At 39.1% G+C, this 21580-nt stretch overlaps 1 protein-coding gene across 3 annotated transcripts in view; it reads right to left on the bottom strand.

The window, feature by feature from the left end:
• The window catches only part of MDN1 (midasin AAA ATPase 1), a 121540-nt gene that overhangs the window by 89836 nt on the left and 10124 nt on the right, over positions 1–21580 (bottom strand). For 2 of the 3 annotated variants that reach the window (XM_048494388.1, XM_048494373.1), the window contains exons 6-22: positions 21238–21453; positions 19526–19657; positions 17764–17867; positions 17204–17318; positions 15131–15321; positions 14745–14820; positions 14257–14352; positions 12343–12455; positions 12000–12148; positions 11845–11905; positions 10820–11025; positions 9666–9769; positions 9091–9235; positions 7464–7560; positions 4312–4425; positions 2409–2556; positions 2152–2262 (exon numbers count right to left, since the gene is read on the bottom strand). In XM_048494388.1, coding sequence (XP_048350345.1) covers positions 2152–2262; positions 2409–2556; positions 4312–4425; positions 7464–7560; positions 9091–9235; positions 9666–9769; positions 10820–11025; positions 11845–11905; positions 12000–12148; positions 12343–12455; positions 14257–14352; positions 14745–14820; positions 15131–15321; positions 17204–17318; positions 17764–17867; positions 19526–19657; positions 21238–21453 — 2178 coding nt within the window. The remainder of the gene's footprint in view (positions 1–2151; positions 2263–2408; positions 2557–4311; positions 4426–7463; positions 7561–9090; positions 9236–9665; positions 9770–10819; positions 11026–11844; positions 11906–11999; positions 12149–12342; positions 12456–14256; positions 14353–14744; positions 14821–15130; positions 15322–17203; positions 17319–17763; positions 17868–19525; positions 19658–21237; positions 21454–21580) is intronic. The other variant, XM_048494380.1, reaches the window with a different exon arrangement.

The following is a 21580-nucleotide window of genomic DNA, read 5'->3' as shown; positions in this document are numbered from 1 at the left end:
GATATTATAGAAAAAAATCTTGTTTAGGGACAATTAGTTCTCTCTCAAATAACCGCAAAACTATCTGCATGTGGAATGTATCAAGAAATAAAATCTCACAGAACACAACTTCATGTTTGTTGGTTCACAGTAAAACAGGCTACTTATATGTGACCCATGTGATGATCTGTGTAGTCACACCAATGGGAATCAAGTATATGCAGATTCCAATGGGAAAAGTTTATAGAATAAGCTTTTAAAAAATTTCAGTGCTGGCTCCAACCACTAGAAGCAATGAATAGTAATATGCGTGTTCAGAGAGAGCAGAGCCTCTCTTCCAACTCAGTTCTTCTTCTCAAGATTTACCAAGAACAAAGTAAGTACCTGCTGCAGGGATGGTCACTGAGTCACTTGACTGCACAAGTCATCTCTCAAAGATCATTAATTACATGTAAGAAACATGGGGTTTTTTGTCTCGTCACATCATGCTCATGGAATAAGACTAGCAGGCTGACCTTCCTAAAAGCAGGAACAGGTCAGTTTCGCTGGAAGAAAGCATTTAGTACAGCTCAAACAAAATCCGTGACTGTTTAGGGTCACATGTTTAAAGCACAGTGATGTACAAAGGTTAAAGGCTGTAACCAAGTCACTGTCTTGCAGACATTTGGACCTGATGTGCCCTATGAAAAGGCCCTAGAACTTGCCTTGGCCCTTGTATAGTGCACTGTAGAATGATCCAGCAGTGGTATTTTACCAAAGGGTAGCAAAGCTTATGTACTGAATGGAAATTATGAGCCTCTTTGACTTATGAAAAATAAGGAGATAAAAATCCTTATTAAAGACTGATGTTCTGGACTTCCAGTACAGAATACAGCCCTGGATGTCTATACCTGGCTTTGCTCTAGCTTTGCCAGGAGCAAAGCTCAAGTGTGCACTTGCTTAACAGAGTTTGAATTAGGAATGAGCAACTTTCTAGCTCTCTAGGAACACAAACGAACCACTGTTTTCCTCAAATGTAGAATAATTCTGGGATTCATAGCCATGCCAGCCTAAACTTTGCTCCAAAGAAAGTCTTTGTCTTCAGCAACATCAGTATTTGGCAGTAAACCACTGTATGAAGAATTGTATTAATCTAGAATGCAACGCACCAATAACCCTTAGGAGAGAAATGCCTCGGTTTCTTTTAACACACACACACAACCTAGTTGTAATGCTATGCAGGCTGTCCTTACAGCTTGTTTTAACGGCTCTCTGGTGAGTTACAAAAAAAGGAGCAACATGCTTACTGGATCCCCACAGCAGCCCCAGCTCCCATTTTGGAATGACTGTACATACTCGACTGTATATACTTGCCATGGGGGGCTTTTTTCAGCATAAAAATGTGCTGGAAAAGTCAGCTTATACTCAAGTATATACAGTAAGTAGAATAGGGTGGCTGGATCCCCTTGTTTTTTAATTTTGTTGCAGTTGTTTAAAAAAACCAATAAAAATGATTTTAAAAAAGAAAAAAAGACTGATGTTCTGTTGAGAAGAAAGTGAGGGCCCAGTACATATGCAGAATGAGATTTGCTTCTCTTTTGGAGGGGAGGGGGAGAGGAAATCACCTTACTAATGAGGTGGTGACAAAGAAGTTTTTCATGATGTTTTGCTGTGGTGGTCAGAAAAAAATGCAAAGTGTAACTCCACTCTCTCTTTTCTAGTGGCTGGAACAGAACTGAAAAATCATTTTAAAGTTAGCTGTTGAAGATTCTCTAGTTTGAATGCATGCATGCTTTATTTCCATCTGTGTGATACACAGACCATGAAGAACACGACACTAATTACAGCAGAATGTATAGAATAAGTATGCGCATAGCAACTCAAATCAGACATATTAGAAAACTACTAAAATCATCCCTGTTCCACACATTATTTGAAATGTATAGCTAAGACCAGTCAATCTAAAAGTACATCCTAACAGGTCATTGTTTCAGGTCATTGTTTCAGAGAAAGCAGGAGAAAAGAAATCACAAGAAATATGTTATCAGTTGTTTTTGGGATTCGCCAAAGCATTCAAGTATGATGAATACCTACAAACAGATTTCAAGTGACTTCTAAGCAGGATGTTTGAATTACAGTTTAATATCTATTCCATTAATAGTTTTAAAAACCCACACTTAAATTATCAGTTACCTGCTTGAGAATGTTTTTTGTGTTTCCAGAAAGAATATAATGGTGTATTAGCTTCTGAACAACTGGGTAAGAAACTCTGTCAAGCTGTGTGAGGAAGCCCAAGCAAAAACCCTATTGAGAAGAAAATGACAGATTTATTTACCTTAAAAGATTCAAAGAGAACACTGCAGGTTTAAAAATCGTAAAACCTTGCTTATCTTTACTGGACTTCTAAAGTTTTTATTAAAAGTTTACAAATATAAAACAATAATAGTTACCTCATAAAGTGAACGCTGTATATTGTTGCATGGATTGGATGAAGCAAATCTCAAAGCTCTACACAGAGTACGAAGGCTGTAGTGAGGCCTGTGGCCTGTCCCATCTACCAGCTTTGTTTCACATTCTTTTCTCACTGACAAATAAAAGCTACAGGGAAAGAGTCAACAAATGAAATAGTCCATTCTTGATGTAAATTCTACACTACACTTTGTTTCAAAGATTATGCCTCTTATTCATTCTTGTCCTAGAAGTACTGGCTACTAAGCAGGAGTGTAGCTTTCTAACTCTGGGCACTGCACCTCCAGCTGTACTCCAGGGAGTTGGGGTAGGGGACAGCCAGCCAGTGGTGCCAGCCTGACTGGCCCTGCCCTCAAACTCCATGTGGAGTTCAAGTGAAGGGACAGCAGCCCCTATCTCCACGTGCAATTCGGAGAAGTATGACCCTTTTGCTGCTGGCCTCAGCTCCCCAGATCCAGCTTTAAACCTGGCCCCAAGCCTCGCTGAGGCTAGCAGCAAACTGAGCAGCGAGGGCTGACTGGCTTTAGCTTTATACTGTTGGCTGATTCCGAAAGCTCCATCATCTTGGCCTCCTTTTCCACTGGACTGCTTCCATGCTGGGAATGCTGTGTACACTGAGTTTTGCCACCATCTGTTTTAGACTATGCTGTAATCTGTTTTAATTTGTTTTATTGTATTTATTGCAATATGTATTGGAAGCTGCTTTGAGCCTGCAAGAGGAAGGGTGGCATATAAAACAAACAAACAAAATTTTTATCTCATTACAGCTGCAGGATAGTATTTTAGACAAATTAAACAAATTAAAAGCTGGAGCAATATAAACGGTCCTCTGAAGATAACTTGGCATCTGAGAGGATCACTTTTCAGGAGACAAGTCACTTTTCTAATGTGAATGCTCTCAAATGAGGAAAAGAGTGTCAGACTGACTGGACAGAGGGAAGGGAAGTAATGAACTTCTGAATCAGGCCAGCATGTGTGAACTTCAGTGTATAGCTTGTAAACACTGGGATATCTGGAAGGTGACGTTCCAAGCACTTTAGAGGTTTTTCAAAAAAGGAAAAAAAATTTAAAATGGCCTAAAAATGCCTTTACCTCTATTACAACATGACTATTCTATGAAGTTGAAATGCACTGATCAGAAATTAACATATTCAAAACTGCTGAATAGTCAAGTCTGATATACTGTGTTTGGGTTAAGTGCCGCTAAGTTGCACATCCATGAATCAATATCCTCCAAAATGTCCTATCATTGACAGCCTTGCTCAGGTCTTGCAAGCCCTTCCATATAAAACATTTTAAAAATATGACAATTGACATGTGCATAAGACTTATCAAATGATAACCTATATCTCATTTTAATCTTTAGATTTCTTCCTAAGAGCTTTATCTAAGTTATCTAATTTTTTTCAAACTTAAATATTTGTCTCAATGATCAACGAAAGTCGATGCTTCCATGTAATTAATACAAATTCATCCTAAACAATTAAAACATTAAGATCAAATTTAAAAAGCAAACAAACAAGCAAACAAAAAAATTATAAGCACTACTTTTATATTTCTTGTTACAGCGTACTTATTAGTTATCTGGTTTAACTACAAAGAGAAAAAGAAGCAAAAGAATTCTATAATTTTACCGAGTTTACTTTTTCAACATTTCAGTATGATACATATATGCCAAAGGCAAATTAACTCCTGAGTTACAACAAGGAAGTCTATTAAACTTTTTTATACATCTTTTTAAACTTTTTTATACATCTTTTTCTTTTTTTCACGATTGTGTATATGTGACAGGGTGAAATTATAATGATGATTGATGTTGAAGATTGATTTGATATATATGTTTTTTGTATACACAAATAAAATTTATTTTAAAAAAAGACTTACCGAATGATCCCTTGCACTACATTTTTGCTCACATTCAAACCTTTCAGATAAGCCATGACAAGTATCTGCAGGTCTTCCTCATTTTGCAGTTCTTGCACATAAAGTTCAGTAAACCTAAAGAGATGACATTGCACTGCTCAGTAAAATCTAAGATTACACTGTACTGTTCATTTGCTCATCAGTTCTGAAGTCTGACATTTCCTCATGTCCAGCAGATTTAGCCCTAATGCAATTTGTTGCGATAGTTAATGCCTAAATTAACACATAATAATTTTCCAATGAATCCATCAATGATACAAAAAGAAGCTGTTTGGCTTTATACCCACATTTCTCTTTCGTAAGGAGACTCAAAGGGCTTACAAACTCCTTTCCCTTCCTCTCCCCACAACAGACATCTTGTGAAGTAGGTGTGGCTGAGAGAGTTCTGAATGAACTGTAACTAGCCCAAAGTCACCCAGCAGGAATGTAGGAGTGGGGATACAAACAAGAGTCCGCAGCTCATGTGGAAGAGTGGGAAATCCAACCCGGTTCTCCAGATTAGAGTCCACCTGCTCTCAACCACTGCACCAGACGGGTTCTATGCTACATCCCAGTATTTTCTGCAATAACAAATTAAAGATCTATTGAAGAATATTTGCTGTTAGTGCAGCCTTACAAAGTAAGATATTACAGGTATTGTACATTGTTGCAGTCAAGCAGGGTTGAAAAACTATTTAGGTTTGACTTTTTGCTATATGATGTGCCATTCTGATGTACACTTACTTGGAAATATACAGTTAATTTCACTGGATCTCTATATATCTATTTCAACCTGTTAGGAACAAAGTACCCTACACAGCGCAACATGAGAAACCTCCCTTACCCAGATCTGGAAAAGGAAAACAAGAACTCTCTCTAGTTCAGGGGTAGGGAATCTGCGGCTCTCCAGATGTTCAGGAACTACAATTCCCATCAGCCCCTACCAGCATGGCCAATTGGCCATGCTGACAGAGGCTGATGGGAATTGTAGTTCCTGAACATCTGGAGAGCTGCAGGTTCCCTACCCCTGCTCTAGTTGTACTGAGGGTCACAGCAGGCAGCTGAGCCTAACAGAACAGGAGACCTCTCCTCTTGGAGCAAGCATAGATAACACCAAAGATCTAACAATTTCTACCTGCTCCTGTATGTTATGACAGATCATCCCTCCCTTGATTTTTGTGACACATACAGAGGACTTGAGGGTTGGGGAGGGGAGAGAACAATGGCAACCATAAATAATGGTCAACCATCAGCCCCTCTCCTATTCAAAATCTGTGAACTCCTGCATTTCATCTGACTATTTCTCCAATCTGACATGAGATGCCAACTTCATTGATTTATTCCATTCATCCCTATATCATCAACAAAAAGCACATGTTCAAAAGTTGTTCTTTGACAATAACCAAACAAGTTATGTTCACCCAGGTGGTATGAAATTTCGTTAGCAAGTCTGCTTATAAAGCAAAATGCAATGTTGCTGCTGATAGAATTGTTTTGGGTTCTGCAGGGATATTAGTACCTTGCATTTGTCACCAACATCAGTACAGGGTTCAGAGCTGTTCAGCATAAACAATTGTGCTGGGTAAATTTGGGGACCAGGTGTTTAAAACCTGGAAATTTTCAGTAAAGTGGAATAAAGCCAATGCTCATGGCCTTTTTTAACCAAATAGTGGGGTTTGGGGGAATGGTTTAAAACACAAACTTGAAATTTACAACGGGGGGATCCTTGCAGAGAACAGAAAGGTTTGCAAGCAAGCAATCTGGCTCCCTCCCCAACTGCAAACTGGCAACCACAAAGCCACCGACTTTGCTACTGGGAAGAAGGAGGTTACTTGCAGTGAGTGGACAGCTCTACTCTCTGCAAATAAAAGCTGGAAAAGCTGAAACGTTTTCAGTTTTTTTGGCACTAGTCCAATTTCGTTCTGCCAAATAGTGTGGGGTTTTGGGGAGGTAGGTTTACTGAATCACCACTCCTATTTATAACACATAGACTTGTTGGAAATGCAATGGGGACATCAAGTGCATGTTGAGAATTTAATGCTTAATAAAACTTTAGAAGCCTACCACCACCAATTTAATTCTCAGTGCTCTTGCTTGCCTAATAATTTTTAATTGAAATGTATGACCTAAGAAGGATCAAATGATCATAAAATCCACTCATATATCCAAGGAGCCTTTTATCCAGCTGTTTTTCAGCTAACACACAATGCTGACTTGTCAGAGAGTAAACACTAGAGCAATTGCTCTGTTTATCTTTCCTAGGAGAGCACTGAACAACTTTACGCTCTATTCCCTGTTTGATGACTAACGCTTATTTGAAGAAAACTGTAGGTTCCTTTCTATCCCTTCTTTCTGAGAGTAGCAGGAGTAATTATTTTATCTCATACTAATCCACCAGCATGGACCAGCTAGTGTTATAAATATGCCTGTTAAAGATATTCATCTGGTATCATGTAAATGATGTTGCGGAGAAATTGTATTTTTTACTTTAATTTTCTCCCAACTTGTTAGTAGCTGCTTCAGCTAAAGGTCACACCCCAGCTGTAGATTATTTCCTTCGTAATTAAGACTTCAACAATGCTTTTCAAGCATTTCCACCTGATAGCAACAATGACTTTGAACCAAACTGAATTTTTTAATTAGTGTGAGAGCATGATTTGTGCCACCTGACCAATAATTTTGTATAACTGCCTACTTTCATTCTTATTACTCTCGACTCGTCTGAGCATAACCTTTGTTTTCCTGCCTGTTATCTTAGGCATTTTGAAGCTGTTAAACTCTGCCGGCCAGTTCTTATCAGCAATACCTTTTGTCTCGCTTTTTACTTGCTTTTGCTTTAAAAGCTACACTACCAATGTTTTATGCTGATATTTTAACCTTTAGCTAATTTTTCTGTTATCTTGTTTATTGAGCATATGTTATCGTCAATAAAACTTAAAATTATTTTTTTGCCTTTTTGCCTCTGAGTTTTTGTGTGCTCACAAAAATCCTGAACCACGTTTTGAGAAGTGGCTAGTCAGCACTTTCTCTACAAATGTGCACTGAGAAGATGCTGTGGCTAGTTACTTGCAGCAAAACACTATATACACAAATACTTTTGAACCAGTTTTATGGTTTGGCCATTCTGCTTTCACCTGTTCCGTACTCCTGGAGGGAGATTTCTTTTTCCAATATCAGTAGCTGGATTCATACAGGCAAACAAACGAAAATTTGGATGACGTGTCAATGGTTCTAGAAAAAAAATGAACAACTTAATTTCTGTTAATTTTTCTCAAAAAAAAAAAAGCAAATTGGTATGTTTATATCAAAGCCCAAGAAAATCTTTTAGACACAGCAAATGTTGACAGTAGGCAAGCTATTTTCCTATTATAGGCCTCCTATGAGCTATTTCATCCTGTATTTGTATTTGAGATGAAGATTCGTTGAATTCACTATGCAACGGATCACGGGGTAGCATATGCTGATTCCGCCTGGGCCAAAAACAGCAGTGTGAAAATGGTGTGAAAACAGTATAAACTCTTTCACACCATTTTCACACCTGTTTCACACTGCTTTTTTTGGCCCAGGCGAAATCAGCCATAGTGTTCGCCATGAGTGGAGGAAGGTGTTATGGTAGGAAGGAGGCAATGGTGCCTTTTTTCCGTTCCCTTGTTAATCCAACCATTCCCTTTCCCTTTTCTTTCTCTTTTTTACAATGAACCTTTTTATAAAAACTTTTTCCAGCTTCACCTAGGTTCCTTTCCCTATCACAACAGGAGGCATCCTTAATATTGGTTTATGCCTCCTCCTCATTCCTCAGGCAAAATACTATCAATACCTTCCAATCCAATGATGAGAAGAACACTTCACAGTAAATCCAATGTTTTTATTCATTCCAATATAATAAACCTATTAGGTAGGACAAACTGAAAGAGACAGACTAGGAACGGAGAATTGGGAGTTCTGAATCCAAGCCTCACTGTAACAAGGACAGCAATGCAGGCTGACAAGATGGCCACATTAAAAATACAGAAAACACATATTTGTACAAACTGGACAACTGGACGAACCATGTCAGAGATGAGGCTCTGAACCAATGTCTGATACTTTAAATCAATGAAGAGACAAATGGCTGAGTTTGGGAGTAATATAATTATATTCCTAACAAAACTTCCCAACTAAAAATCACCATGCTCTTCAGAAATATGATGCATGAAGTGGAAGGAAATATGCTCAGAAATTAGGTCAATAATGACTGCTGACAGAAACATAACTCCTTGCATAACAACAATACGCAGTTTTTTTAAACTACTTGTTTCACTTTATAAAACCAGATGTGTAAACTTTCACCGCTATGCACCAAAAATAAAACCTTGAGTGATCCATATATCCATAGTAACACACCTTTATGTTTCAGAATGCATAAAAAGTATAATGTAACATCTGGAAGCAGTAGGGATGTTATGGTCATCTGAGGACAACCTTCCTCAGTGATATTCAAAGCTATGTCACCAAAAATCTTACATTTCATATTTGAGTTCTAAAAAACCCAACAGACCAGTTACCTGTGTATTAAAAACAAACAAAGTTTCTGGGTTTTTAGAAACAAAGCTCAAATCCAACAGCACTTGAAAGACCAACAAATGTTTTGATGATATGAGTTTTGGAAGTCAAAGTTTATTTCATCATACTTTGACTCAGAAAGATTACCCCCAATCGTTTTGTTGAAGTACTTTTGAGAAGAGGCACTTCAAAAATATCCTTGCTAGAGAACAACGATACCTGTGTCTCCTCTGTCCAGCAATACCAATGAACCAGAGAGCCCTTCAAGCAAACCACTTAGGCATTCTAAAGTCTCTGCTGAAGCCAAGTTAATCTCATCCAGTAGAATCCATTCTCCTTTCTTCACAGCTTCTGCCAGAATGCCCTAAAACAAAACAAAATGCATGGCTACATAAAAGATTGAAACTTCTGATGCAACCCACAAAATAGAGCAAGTTTTTAAAGCTATGTCTACCCTGAATAATAGAAAGATCAAACTGGTTGGGATTTTTTTTCCCCAAAGGAGCACCAACTCTGCTATTTTTGGCAACCAAAGAGTTAACCCTTTATTGGCCCACTTTCCTATGTGAAATTATTTTCTCTATTTTCCTACACAACTGGAATTTTTTTAAATTACAAAGGTTTTGTTTAAAAAAAGATATAAAATCAATTCCTTCTGTCCTCCCCAATCCCCATTCCAGATAAATAAACTACGACTATGCACTATTAGCGTAGACAAAATGCAGTTTCATTGTTATCTAATAAAGTTTTCCCATTACACAGGAAAAATGAAGCAATAAGAGAGAAATCTCTACCTCTACAAATGCAAAGAGCAGAGAATTTTCCGTCATCTTCATTTGCTGTTGAGCATGGTTCAATCGAATCCCAAATGCTTCCCACTTTTCCTTTAATGGAGAACCTACAAAAACCAAGTAAAGTTATAGTTAATATAATGAAGAAAAATTCTGAGCCGCACAAATCCACAAGCAATGATTTGGCATTAGGCCAAAACAAGTTCAAACAGTAGCAATTGTGAAAGTTATTGTGCAAATCACAGGCTCAACATCAATAATAAAATTATCTAAATCATGGAAGAAATCAAATTAGCACTAGTCTAAAAGTGACAGGGACAATAGTTGTAGATAACACAAGGCACGCGTGTCAAATGCTGAACGGCAGATTTTGTTTGGTATACCAACAAAAGTTGGGGTGTAGTAAAGTCACTTTAGGCCACAGCATAGTTCCAGGACTTGCTTTTGTACCTGAAGAGCTGATCTCATTGGCTCAAACTACTCCTGGCTTTATCCCCCAGTAAGTACCATCAGCTTCAACACATAGGCATGCCGCACTGCTGCTCAGTGTGCTCAGGCTGAGAAGCAGGCATGGGAGTTTCTGAGCTGTGCTGCTGCCCCCACCATCCCCACGCACACCGGGATTGCTGCCTCTATGGCCAGCACTACCCTACACCTCTTGACAGTTGTTTCTCAGGGTCTTAACAGATAGACATAGTGCTTCACTCAGCACTCAGGCAAAAATGGCTGCCTACTCCTGCTGTATGGAAATCCTATCACCGGAGCACAGGGCTTGCTCCAGGATTTCAAAAATGTTGGACAAGATAACACCCAAGCTGCCTCCCTGCAAGCATCCAAGTATCAAGGGAATTTTCAAACCATTTATCAATCACTGACGTACAGCATCAAAAACAATTCAGAGAAGTTGCTTCATTTTTTTTCCTGCATTCTCCACTTTTACAATTCAAAAGAATCACACCTTAGTTTCTTACAAACAGGTCATACTGAAGGCAATTCAGCCAAATTTAGCTCTTCTAAATTTCAGGGCAAAAAATCAAGACCTCCTGAAATCTGACACTGAAATCAAGCAGCTTAAAAGTGCCCAGCATCAGCTGAACTGCACTTTTCAGGTGCAGCACAAAAAGAATCCAGTATTTTATAGATAGGTAGATCCTTACCGTTTTCTTTTGCTTCTTTATTGACAGCTGATTTATGAATATGCTGCATGAGTTTGCAAAGATCATGCCACCGTTTCTGACTATAACATGTCTGGATGTGCCCCAAAAAAGTCTGATTTTGTTTTCTGGAAAATGTCTGAGCAAAAAGTTCCTCAAAAGACTGTCGCAAGGGCATCCAAATCACTTTGTTATCCACTGGTTTATAGCTATAAAGAGGGCAAAAACAGAAAACAAGAATTGAAGCCTTCAACATTATGTTGCAGACACACATCATGGAAATATTGAGGTTTTTTGAAATCAGTCAAATACTAAAATAGCATGCATTCATTTACAATCTATTTTATACATCCACTACAGTTTTTAAAAGAGAAGTGGCATCACTATTCAACTAAAGAACTTAGCAGCTATATAAAAGTGAAGTGGTCGTTTAATAGTTTTTAAATACATAATTGTCATTAAATCCTCAGTTATACATGAGCACTACAACAAAATCCTTTTCAAAGATGCTTTGATTTGGGTTTTGTTTGCCTCCAGCAATAATACAATCAGAAGCACTGTGTCATGATGGGGCTGTTGGGGGGGGGGGGGGGTTTGCTTTCACTTATGCAGGTACAATGTTATCACTTCTGGCTGTGTCCTTGGAGTTCTGAGGCTGGGAAGAGACTCCAGGCCAGACAAGATGAACTGTTTGATTCTCATGTGGGGGTGGGGATCTTACACTCATATTATCAAGAGTCTGGCGCGCTAGTCGCCAGAACTCTCTTTCTATGTTCCTGACATGTCTTCAATAAAAAGCCTTGAACCAATCAAGTAAATTACTGTCTGAACGGGGAATCTGACACATTGCACGTAACTGTACTAAACCATTATGAAAAATAGGCTGCACAAACAATATGACAGTTTTTAACAATATTAGCACGACAGCGAATCAAATGTGGCATACTAATAGAAACTGCGCTCACAATTATGTGATTCTTATTCCAGAAACTGACAAGAGCAATTTTAAGCAATTATTAACCACTCACCCCCCTAGCAGATCTGCAGTATCACTCTGCTGATTCATATTGATAACCCTCAGGTGGTGTCCTTGAAACATGTACCAAAACAGAAACACAGTAAGTTACCTTGCAAATGACGCTAGAGCCTCGACAGAAATTCCCAGGTTCATGTTGCACTTTACCTGTAATATGGGCCAGGTACTGTACAGCAGCTGTTTTGCCTGTCCCTGTCTCACTGACCAACAGCACAGGTTCTCCTTTGTCTACACATACAGCAAGTTGCTCAATTAATACTGAAGATGGACGTGTGGGTGCAAAGATCTGCTTTTCCCTGTCAACGCATGAAAAAACAAAATCTTCTATAACACTGCTTAAGTTTCAAGTCTGTAGTGTCTTAAAGCATTGCTAATTCTATACATCTGCATTCTCCTCCATGAGGTTTCTAGAACAATTAATTACAATTGGTAAAATTGTTACCGTAGCATTTTATACAACAAAGTTGGAAAGACTAAAGCCATCAAATACCTTTTCATAAGTAGGGTATGGGTTTGGTTCCTTAACAGCTTGACTCTTCCCACTGTGACTTCTTCTTCCCCAATTATGATTTCTGGTTTGTAAAGTTGACAGTAGTATTCAGCCTGTAGAAAGAATGCATACACAATGAACTCTGCTGTTAAATGTCGTCAAGACACTTCTGACTTATAGCATCTCTGTGAATTAGTGACCCTCAAAAAGCTGTATTGTTATTCACATCGTGCAAACTGAAGGCACTGGCTCTCTACTTTGAGTCAATTTATCTCATGTTAAGTATTCTTTTCCTACTGCCTTCAATTTTTCCTAGCATTATTGCCTTTTCCAGTGTCTTCATATGATGTGACCAAAGTATGATAGCCAGTTAAATAATTTTAGCTTCTAGGAAGAGTCAGGCTTAATTTGATCTAGAACCCACTTACTGGTCTTTTTATCAGTCCATGTTTTCTGTAAAACTCTCCTCCAAAACCCATTTCAAATTAATCAATTTTTTCCCTGTCAGGTTTCATGTCCATATGTAGTAATGGGGAATACCATGATTGAAATTTCTTTGTTCTTGCTCTTCAGTAACACTTCTATACACTTTAAGGACTTTTTCAAGTTCTTTCATGGCTGCTCTTGCCAGTCTCACTATTCTTCTTGGTTGATAGTCAAGGACTGGAAAATCTTCAATTTCTTCATTGTCAATCTTTAAAATGTGTTAATTCCCTCAATAGTCATTATTTTTGTATTCTTGATGTTCAATTGTAATCCTGCTTTGGCACTTTCTTCTTTAACTTTCACCAGCAGTCTTTTCAAATTTTCACTACTTTCTGCCAGTAATGTGGTGTCAACTGCATATTTCAAGTAGTTAGTCAATTTAAATCTAGTCCAGCTTTCTTTGTGATATGTTGTGCATGTATATGGAACAAATAAGGAGATAGTATGCATCTGTGGCCTGACATCTTTGCCAACTGGAAACCATTCCGTTTCTCCATATTCAGCCCTAACAGTAGTTTCATGTCCCGATAACAGTTGAACATCAAAACAATTAGATGTTGTGAATGAATTAATTTATTTGTATGTAGCTGCAGGTTATTACAAACACATAAACCCTGATCTCAAAACATTATGAGTATACATAATAAATTAAAATATCCAACACTGGCTAAAATATACAGCAATATAGTAATAAAATCGAACAACCAATAGAATCAACAGATGTTATGGTAAACCCTTTTCTTTTAGTACAATCTATAGCTTTTCATGATCCACACAAAGTTGTGTAATCTATGAACACAAGTTGATTTTCTACTGAAATTTTCTGATTGCTCTAGTAACCACTGCAAATTTGCTCTGTATGCTCCAGTAACCATTGCAAATTTGCAAAATCGTCTCCAGTACTTGTTAATTTTCTGAATTCAGCTTGAACATTTGTCATTTCTAGTTATTAATGAGTCTTTGCTGTAAAATTTTAAGCATCATTTTGGTTCCATGGGAAATCAATGTGACACCTTATTAGGAATGTAGTCTTGTACCATATTAAGATGCACTGCCCAGGAATCAAAAGGTTACTCTAGGACAGTGTAAGCTTCAATGGAATGTTGGACTTTGAACAATCTCCTCGTATCACTAATTGCTATTTCAATCACTCTCAGCTTCAGGAGTCATGCAGCACAGAAAGTTGATGTTCGAGAAATACATATTCAGTGTCAATGTGTAAGCACGAAATTAGATGGATAGTTCTTTAAATCCTAGCTTTTTCAAAACTACAGATACACAGAAAATAAATTGAAGAATCCTGTTGACTGAAATTCCTCAGGAAAAGGCAAGAGTGAACACTACAAAACTATTTCATCTGAGTATTTTCCCTATCTGTAATGGGACACTACAAATATCTGTTCAGGTGAGCGACAAACTCCAATGTACCTGATGCTTGGAAATATTCAATTGGCTCCCAATGGTTTCTGCAATCTTCATTCTACTGCTGTGCTTAGACAGCATAGCTGTGAAACAGTCCAATGCCTGTCCAGGGGAAGAGGGAAAGAAGAAAAATGAATAATTTCCAATTGATTGGGTTTTTTAAAATGAAGATTTTACTTTTCACCAGTAATACAGTTAAAGCACATTGCTGAATTCCCTAACCCCATGGCCTTCACCAGGCACTAGTAGTGGTAAAAAACTCTCTTTCGAAAGGTATATCTGGCTTAACACAACTCCAGCAACAACTGCCACTTCCTCACACATGCACGTGCATGACCACATGGAAGCAGAAACTCTCAGCTGGACAGGGCTCTCCAAGTTCTGCCAGATCTGAGAGCCTTTAAATCACTGAACCAGCCCATTTTTTAAATGAACCTAAAATCTTTCCCATAAGGAAAATGTTGATATCATTTGAAACAAAGAGCAGCACGTACCTCATGAAAAATATTCAGTGCAGTAGAAGTGCCTTCAAAGCTGTAAGCAACCCTGTTGCACCAATTCAGCAGGTCCCTAAGATAAGATGAGAAATTCTGTGAAGCAGCTGAACAGCTGTGTTCCCATTTAATACCCCCCACACACACCCCTACACACTGCGAAGTGCTCTCTTCATTTGCTGCCAACTCCCCATATCTCCCCATGCCAACTCCCCATGCCAACTGAATGCCAACTCCCCATATCTTAATTCAATTAATGCTTTCTCAATAGGAATTTCAGTTAAGGCCAAGAGCAAATGGCCTCCAAAGTTTTAGGGAGCAGCTGTCCATCGATAATTTGTTTCCCAAGCCAAAATATAAATCAGTTTAATTATATACTACAATACCTCAGAGATAACTCTCTGCCCTCTAAACTTGGCTTTTTGGTTTCTGGCAAGATGTGAGTTGAATCTTCTGTTATGTTCTCATATTCTGAAATATTATTTTCAGATTGATGTCTGTTGCCAGTAAGTCTAATGTAGATGTCTAATAGGTGTTCTTTTACAGTGGAAAGTTTAGGATAATTCTTTTGAAGAATCTGTGAAAGGGAAGAATGATATTTCAGCTACATGTTTACTAATGCTCCAATAAAGATACTGTCCATGATTTTTGCTCCAATAAGACATTCAGATTACAATCTTAAACCTACTATGAAGCAAATTATTACTTTCAGTAGAACTGAGCTCAACTGGCTAAGTTGTTTAAGTCTTTTTAGTTACATGGAGGTATCATGCAGGACCTCACTCACCCACCAGAAGAGCCAGATGAATACAGAGGGCTAACACATTTTACTAGCACCTAAACACAGAAAAAATGTAAACTTATGTAGCAACTGATAGTATATGGGATGTCAAATATGGATAGTTTGATAGTATATGGAATGTTTCAACAGCAGTATAGTATATGGGATGTTTGAACAGCAGCTACTTGAAAAAAATCTTATAGACACAAGCACAAACTTAACAACTAAATGCTTACAACTGATGACTCTGGACGTGGAGTGGCATTTCCAAGGGGCAGAATAAGCAGTTGTTACCCTGCTAATTCAAATGTCCAATTTAGACCTATGTAACAGTATTGGGTGTCACATCATATAACTGTTTAAGAACTGTTTCTATTGTTTACACAGAGCTACATTCGATAACTAGAAATTTCAGTACTTAAGCCTTTCTCAAAATCTACGCTAAGCAGCTGGAAGGCAACTTCAGATAATTTCACATTCAGCCTTTGAGTATGGGTCAGCAAAGTCAATCCAGCAGGAGGGGGCAAAGGGAGTTGTGGAGACAGCAGGGCCCTATGCAAGCAGATTTGCCCTCCTCAGAGCACTTACTTTGGTGGAGGGGCAAATGTGCTGGAAGGTGGACAGCTGCTCTGCCAGTGTGACAGGGGCATTTCAGAGAAATAGCTGGGGGTGGAGCCAATGTCTGTCAGCTCCCACCCTGGTTTTGCCTCCCAGGATGCTGGTGCCTAGGGCTTGAACATACGCCATCTTTTTAGGTGGCGCAAGCCCACTGAGTCCAGTGGAAGGCTTTTCAGTGGCAGGGAGAGGGTTTTTGGTTTTTGCATCCCTGGGCCACTGAAAAGCCCTCTGGAGGTGGCAGGGCGATGCCACAGCAGTGCTGCCCCTGGCTGCCCAGGGCTCTGGATTTTAGAAAACACTGCTTTTCTCCACTTTTATCATCCAGACCACTTGAGCTGCTCATGTCATCGGAGCTAGTTTGGAAAACATATCTGTGGCAGTTTCCAAAGCTCACTGGCTTGCCACTTCACAAGTCACTTGAAGGAATGCATGAGGTATGCACACAGTTCCCTTAAGTTCCTTCTGCAACACAACCATCATTTTTATGAACACTGCAGAAAGCCCAACATTGCAGGCAGCTTTCTCTACTAGTTAAATAATCTTGGGCGTTGATATGAAACATCATGAGAGGTCAAGGCACTGAACTTGGCTTTTTAAAAAGAGTTTTAAAAAAAACATTTGCCAGAGGTCACATTTTCAATGTTTACGCTACAAAAATTACAGTAGCAAACACGTTTCTTTTTAGTTTCAAATAAAAGGGTTGCAAAGAAGCTTCCACATATTCATGTGATTAGCAGTGGCGTAGGAGGTTAAGAGCTCGTGTATCTAATCTGGAGGAACCGGGTTTGATTCCCCGCTCTGCTGCCTGAGCTGTGGAGGCTTATCTGGGGAATTCAGATTAGCCTGTACACTCCCACACATGCCAGCTGGGTGACCTTGGGCTAGTCACAGCTTCTCGGAGCTCTCTCAGCCCCACCCACCTCACAGGGTGTTTGTTGTGAGGGGGGAAGGGCAAGGAGATTGTAAGTCCATTTGAGTCTCCTGCAGGAGAGAAAGGGGGGATATAAATCCAAACTCTTCTTCTTCATCATCATCATCTCTCCCCTCCCCCAGCCCATACCTCTTTGAGTTCAGCCTTAGGCATGTTATCCAGCCGAATCTTCGTCCAGTACTTGTCTAGAAGAGCAGCATGGCTGTTCTGTTGTCTGTACCAACCGCTACTACAGCTGAAGACTCTAAATTAACCCATTCACAAGTTGTTTTTTAATAGTGTTGAAGAATTAGAATTGTTATAGCATAGAACAGGTCAATCCTCGCCAAGGACAGTCTAGCAGGGGTTCTAGGGACCACTTTGTCTGCACAGCCAAGGGAACCAAAGTCCCCAAAAGTCACTAGCACAATAAACTTTTTATCACAGTCAACCATTCCCTGACTAAAAAATGTTTATTTAATTTAAACGAGACCTTTATTCAATAATGAACAGTGCCAACTGATTAATTATAGTAAGTTAAAATGCTCCAGATATTTTGTTTTGCATGTGTCTTTATATAAGCAAAGTGTTTACATACTGATGCATTCATATTACTGAAATTTTCCGTATCTATTTTAATGCATCTGCAGTTTGGTCATATCCAGATACAGTGGTGGGCTTCATTTAACTCTAACAAGACTATTATCTACCTTCTTGTTGCAAAAAGTTGGAATCCGGGAGCCACTTTTATACAGTCACTCTGCCCAGGAATCAATAGTTCTCCATTTTCCAAAAGAGGAATCAATACAGAGATCTAAGCAAGAAAAAAAAATCAGAGAGTACCACATCACCATCAGTACTTACAAATCTAAAGATCTAACATGGCCAGACAATATACTGTATATACTCACGTATAAGTCGACCCGCATATAAGTCGAGGCACCTAATTTTACCTTAAAGAACTGGAAAACCTCACTGACTCAAGTATAAGTTGAGGGTGGGAAAGGTCCATGGGGAGGTGGGGCACTGAGCCAGCAAAGGAGCGGCAGTTGGAGCAAAGGAGCACCCCAGAAGCCTTTGGGAGGCTTTTTAAGGAGGAGTGAGGCCAGCGGTCTGGGGAGAGGGAAGAAGCTAGGGAGGTGGTGGAGGAAAAGGAAGAGGAGAGTTGGCAGAGAAGAAGGCAGGAGAAAGCGAAGCAGAGAACACAGTGGCTCGTCCCCCTCACTAACTGACCCTTTCTTTCCTTTCTCCCCAGGCTCTGAGGCTTTGTTTCAGAGAAGCTGCCTCTTGGGGCAGCCTGTCTCTATGGTTTTCTTAAAAGGGCAATGCTTAAGCAATCTTTGGAGCATTGCCCTTTTAAGAAAACCATAGAAACAGGCTGCCCCGAGAGGCAGCTTCTCTGAAACGAAGCCTCAGAGCCTGCAGGGAAAGGAAAGAAAGGTTCAGTTAGTGAGGGGGCCCGCCAGCCGGCAGGAGAGAGCGAAGCAGAAAACTAGGCACAGAAAGCGGCTGAAAGGGGGGCGGCAGAGAAGAAGGCCTGTAAGTGGAACCCATGTATAAGTCGAGGGGGGCATTTTTCAGCCAAAAAAAAAAAAAGGCTGAAAAACTCGACTTATACACGAGTATATACGGGAAACCTTCTTCCTTATCCCAAGCATGGACTGATGTTAAATATCACTAGTTTAGTAAGGCTCTCCCTAGAGTTATAATAAAATTTTTAATTTACTGTATAGTACAAAGTGAAAAAAGTGACAGATCACTTTTCATAGCAAAAAACCAGAACTGGTTATAATCTGTAGAACGGACTGGACGGTTGTACTGTAGGGTTTTCTCAAGCAATACTTTATAAAAGAACCTGAATACTATAGAAAAAAAATTGTATTGCTAAAATCATGATTCACAATGGCTACTGTTTGTGAACATCTCTGTTCAGTAAGCTACTCTTTCTTTTGACAGTTGCAGGTTTTCTGGGCTGTGTGGCTGCAGTCTGACAGCTTTTGCCCCTAACGTTTTGCCCATATCTATGGCTGGTATCTTCAGAGGCACATCATGTTAAGAGGTGTTTCTCTCTGTGGCACAGGTCCAGATTTATATTGGGCAGGCAGAAGGGCACATTAGTTGTACACGGGGAGAGGAAGTTTCACTAATTCCTCCTCTCTGCTATACCCTGCTGCTCTGCATCTACTCTGCTTCTGAGGACTCCTGATTTTCAAAAGTGGTTTTTCAGGGGATGTAGGGGGCTGCAATGGGAAAGGAAAGATGGCCAAGATCAATTGTGGAAATTAGGACCACATCCACACAGCCCAGAAAACCCACAACAACCAAGTTAATCCTGGCTATGAAAGTCTTCAACAATATTCTTTCTTCCTTTGCAATTATGAATTCTGATCTTTCAACACAGTATCATATACTAAGAGAGAAACTGATTATGCCATATTTTAGAATGCACCTCTAGGAAACAGAACTACAAACCACATCCAGAGGAGCATAGTCAATATCTTCCAGGAGTATCCAATGCCCTCCGCTGACTGCTTGGGTCAGGATCCCTGGCTGCCACACAAATTCACCTGGTACATCTGTACAACGGTACATGCCCAGTAAGATCTATAAAAAAAATAAAAGCTAACATGTTAAAGAATTCATTACATGTGTCAGCACAAATAAAAGGCAATCACAAAGGTTTCTGAAATACAACAATTTCTAGTTTTTCTTCTGTTTGATATCTCGTAGTTAATTTGGGTTGCATCCAAGGATCACAAAACAATATTTGTCTATCTCTTTGTTCTACTGTATCCCACAGAGCTCCTCAAAATGCTGATCTTGAGAGATGGGGACTTTCAGGGTGGGGATTTAAAGTGCACGAAGACTGTGGGAAAGTTTTTCCTCTCCCTTCTACTTGCAGAGAATCTTTGGATTTGATTCTACAGTATTTCTTAGCTTTGGAACAGTCTTTGCTCAGGAATATGCATTTTATACATACACTGAAAAAATAATTGACACTATACAGAGGGAAACAAATATCAGTATAACGTTTAATTTGAAAAGCAGAGATCCCAATCTACTTAGACAAGCAACAACCATTTAAGGCTGAAAGGCTTTATTATGTACAAATTTTACTTTAAAAAAGCAAAAAATGCTAAGTGGTTTATAAATCTCCCTACAGATATACCATGATGGAGCCAAATTTATATTGGGCAGGCAGAGGGGCACACTGGTTGTACAAGACGGAGGTGAAGTGTCACTAATTCCTCCTTTCTACCATACCTTGCTACTGTGTGTCCTACTGTGGCCCCTTCCGCACACGCAAAATAATGTGTTTTCAAACCACTTTCACAACTGTTTGCAAGTGGATTTTGCTATTCCGCACAGCTTCAAAGAGCAGTGAAAGCACTTTAAAAGTGCATTATTCTGCATGTGCGGAATAAGCCTCTGTTTTTGGCGACCCCTGATTTTCAAAAGTATTTTTTCAAGAATCTTAGGAGGCTACAATGGAAAGGGAAAGTTGGCAGATCAACCATGGAAGTAGATACACTGCTTGAAATCCTTGGATCTAACACATGATCTACATGTATACACTAGGAAATTGGTTTTCTTATGTAAATTCTTCACATAAGGTGGTAGCAACCACATCTAGTCCATTTACAGCAATTACACCCCTTTGTGGCCTAATCTCTACCTGGAAGTTTGTGCCTTCTAGTTTTTAGCAGCCAAGTTAGGACATTTTTAAGTGTCCAGGTTTTCATCGGAGCTGTCTCCCAATTTTAGTGATTACTTGGCCATTTTATAGTTTTACTCTATTTTATTGCCCACATATTGCTTTATAATTTTTATCAATACCTTACATGGTTCTGATCATTAAGATAATGGGCTTTTCCTGCTATAAGTTATTCTGCTTCTCATATAGATACTGTGTACTTTATAATATGGTCTGGACTTTTATTGCTGATTATGCTCATGGGTTTTTTTTCAAAAAACATTCTTCTGCATCACTAGTGATAAAATATATTAAACAAAACTCTCACATTAGTTCTGCATTCTGAATAATCACTTTAATAGATTTTAACATGAAAAGTTATTCTGATAAACTTATTTAATTGCAGCAACATACAAGATAAGTATAGGCGTCTGACCTTTCCAAGTTTATAAAAAACTTGTAATATTTTCATATGTTGGTTACATTTTACCTTGCTGTCAGTTTGATCTCCTAGTTGAAGTTTCAGAACATGAGGTGGCTTCAATCTTCCCGTAACTGCTGCCAAGTAGTCAACTAAAGATGTTTTGCCACATCCCACTGGCCCTTCGAGTAACACTGCATTCTGTGAAGCTACAGCCATCGTAAGCTTTTGAAGATTTGTACAAGTGGACTCAACCAACACAAACCCATTCAAGATACTCTCCTGCTGAGATAGAGAAACCAACTGTATCAACTGGACTTGAATGCTTAACAGAAACAGGATGTTTGAAGCAGGCATGCTAAAGGTCTATGGCAGGGGTCCCCAAACTTTTTAAACAGGGGGCCAGTTCACT

The sequence above is a fragment of the Sphaerodactylus townsendi genome, linkage group LG01, assembly GCF_021028975.2.
Source record: "Sphaerodactylus townsendi isolate TG3544 linkage group LG01, MPM_Stown_v2.3, whole genome shotgun sequence".
Lineage (NCBI taxonomy): Eukaryota > Metazoa > Chordata > Lepidosauria > Squamata > Sphaerodactylidae > Sphaerodactylus > Sphaerodactylus townsendi.
This window is presented reverse-complemented; position numbering and strand designations above follow the sequence as displayed.